Source organism: Hibiscus syriacus, unplaced genomic scaffold (genome assembly GCF_006381635.1).
Source record: "Hibiscus syriacus cultivar Baekdansim isolate YM2019G1 unplaced genomic scaffold, ASM638163v2 tig00111213_pilon, whole genome shotgun sequence".
Lineage (NCBI taxonomy): Eukaryota > Viridiplantae > Streptophyta > Magnoliopsida > Malvales > Malvaceae > Hibiscus > Hibiscus syriacus.
In genome coordinates, this window is record NW_024063022.1 from 4,192,654 (window position 1) to 4,195,221 (window position 2,568).

At 34.8% G+C, this 2,568-nt stretch overlaps 1 protein-coding gene across 1 annotated transcript; it reads left to right on the forward strand.

Moving 5' to 3' along the window:
• The first annotated feature begins 316 nt into the window (after positions 1 to 316).
• On the forward strand, positions 317 to 2,279 carry LOC120156125 (putative F-box/LRR-repeat protein 23). Its single transcript, XM_039167542.1, has 2 exons — positions 317 to 667; positions 1,711 to 2,279. The coding sequence occupies exons 1-2, from the start codon at positions 360 to 362 to the stop codon at positions 2,213 to 2,215; spliced, it is 813 nt and encodes a 270-aa protein (XP_039023473.1). The 5' UTR covers positions 317 to 359; the 3' UTR covers positions 2,216 to 2,279.
• Positions 2,280 to 2,568: the final 289 nt, after the last annotated feature.

A 2,568-nucleotide genomic window follows, 5' to 3' on the forward strand; every position in this document is an offset into this window, starting at 1 on the left:
AATAATGATTTTGAAACATATCAGTAGTTAGGTGACTATTTTGTAATTTTTAATAGTCTGGGACTCAAAAAAGCAACATCCTATAATTAGATGATTATTTTATAACATTTAATAGTTAAAGGACTCAACAAAACAACAATCTTGTATCGAGAGATCATTTATGTATTTTATCAAATTTTAAAATAATTATTTAATCAAATTTTAGGATATTTTTGACATTATACCAAAATAATATTATATCAAATATTTGACGTTGGAGTGACCTCGAGTGTATTTTAGCCAAAGAAAAAAAAATGAAAAATTTAACCATTTCCTTCGAATTCCTCTTTGCAACAAAAATCCTCCAAAGGAAACGAAAGATGGGCGACGCATCCGATGCCCGCAATTGGCTGGAACTGCCGCCGGACGTGACGGCGTCGATTCTCTCTCGGCTAGGTGCGATCGAGATCCTTAGCAGCGCCCAAGACGTGTGTTCTCAGTGGCGAAAAATCTGCAAAGACCCGTCGATGTGGAGATCCATTGATATGCGTAACTCGGGTGAATGGGACAAGGACTATGTCCATGAGAAGATGTGCTTCCACGCCGTCGATCGCAGCTTCGGCCACTTGCTTGATATCAATATCGAATATTTTGGCACCGATGATCTTCTGCTTTATATCGCCGAGCGGTAAAATTTATGTTTCTTTTATTTCATAATCTCTAATTGTTTATTTCAGGTTCTACTAACTATCAATCATCAATTTTTCTCCTTTATGTTAATTGAGTGTTTTATAATCTTATATGGCTAGTTTATTAATGGTCAAATTCTGGGAATTTATTAGATTTAGGGTTTCTGTAACATTTGTTTCTTATTTAGTAGTGAATATGGGTGTTTTTTGAGCGAGTTGATCACGAGTTGAGAAGTGTTCGATTTCGTGTTTGTTAAAAAAAAATATTGGTCAACTCCTTGTTCATTGAGTTCGTTAACATTTTGCTGCTTGACTCTTGCTAATTAAAAAAACTTGTTATTGGACTCGTTGCTTGTTAGCCTAACCAAAAGTTTTAGGTAGGATGATTAGGGTTTGATTTTTGGCCGCAGTAAATTAATAGTTATTAATTGGAGTAATTTAATATTTTTTATTGTTTATTAGAAAATTAGTAGATTAATAAATTAGTAGTAATTATTAATTAGTAATTTTCCATCTTTCTTATTACTTGTTAGTAAATTAGTAATTATTATTTAGGCTTTCTTTTGGAATAAGTTTTTTAAGGTAATTACTAAACAATTATGAAAAAATTAATGAATTATTTGTGAACTTATTGAGTTGAGTTGGATTTTACTCGACTCAACTTGTAAAGATCTCGGTTGAGTTCGAGTAGAGTCAACCCGAGTCGAACGTTGACTCAGTCTAGTTCGAGTAGCTCACGAGCGGCTCAACTCATTAAGCACCCCTAGTAGTGAATTTTCAATTGGTATATATTATTTACTCGGGGATGTGTTCATAGCCTGGCCTTTAGCTTTCGCCATTTGCCGATTAAACTGGCAATTGATTACTGAAGACTTTCAAAATGACGTTTCAGCATGAACATTCAATAGAAATATGGTTATTTGTTTCCATTTATAATTTCAACCGCTACTTGTTTTTTTATTATATTGCAGTACTAATTTGCTTGCAACTGCTGTTACCTATCATTCTTCATCTTTTTTTCTTTAAATGATGTTTCTAACAGGTCTGTTCATCTGAAGCGTCTTCGACTTTTTTCTTGCTTTGGCATTTCAGATGAAGGATTAAGCGAAGCAACTTTAAAGATTCCGTTTCTTGAAGAGCTTGAGATTTTCATAGGTCCCATTTCAAAACGTGCTGTTGAAACCATCGGTCGCAGTTGCCCTCTCTTGAAATCATTCAAATACAATCTTCAGCGATGCAAAGGCTATGTCTGTGATGATGAGGCACTAGCTATTGCACAAACTATGCCTGAATTACGCCACCTCCAACTTTTGGGGAATGGGTTGACGAATGAAGGCTTGCAGGCCATTCTTGACGGTTGTCCTCACCTTGAATATCTCGACTTGCGACAATGTTTCAGTGTTCGTCTGGTGGGGAACTTGGAGAAAAGGTGCGTTGAACGCATAAAAAACTTGAGGCACCCTTCTGACCCAACCCATGATTTTAAGTTCGTTGCAGAAGATCTTGATACCTGGTACAACCCCTCTGATTGTGATGAATATGACTGATGACATGGAGCAGGGGACTATTCCTTCAGTGTCCAGAGTAGGGAATCAGGTTATAAAAGTGGACTGCCTTATTTTCTTGTGTGTTTGTGTTTATTTTTCCACTTTTGTAGTTTTATCCATTTCAACAGTTTTAGTTTGAATTAACATTTTTCGATTTTAATTGAAGAAATCTAATTAAGCTTGCAATCGACTTAAGTTGAAGCATTAGGATATTCGAATTCATAGTTTGATCTGTTTAAGCTTGACCTTGATTCTAAAACGATTAAACCAAATTTAAAATTTTCAAATAGATCTTGAATAGTTTAATCTAATTTACCCTATAGTTGCATTACATACCTTTGATTGGAAAATTA

Coding starts and splice junctions, on each gene's coding strand:
- LOC120156125 (XM_039167542.1), top strand. CDS start 360: ATGGGCGACGCATCCGATGCCCGCAATTGGCTGGAACTGCCGCCGGAC. Junction 668..1,710: donor CTGCTTTATATCGCCGAGCG/GTAAAATTTATG, acceptor TGTTTCTAACAG/GTCTGTTCATCTGAAGCGTC.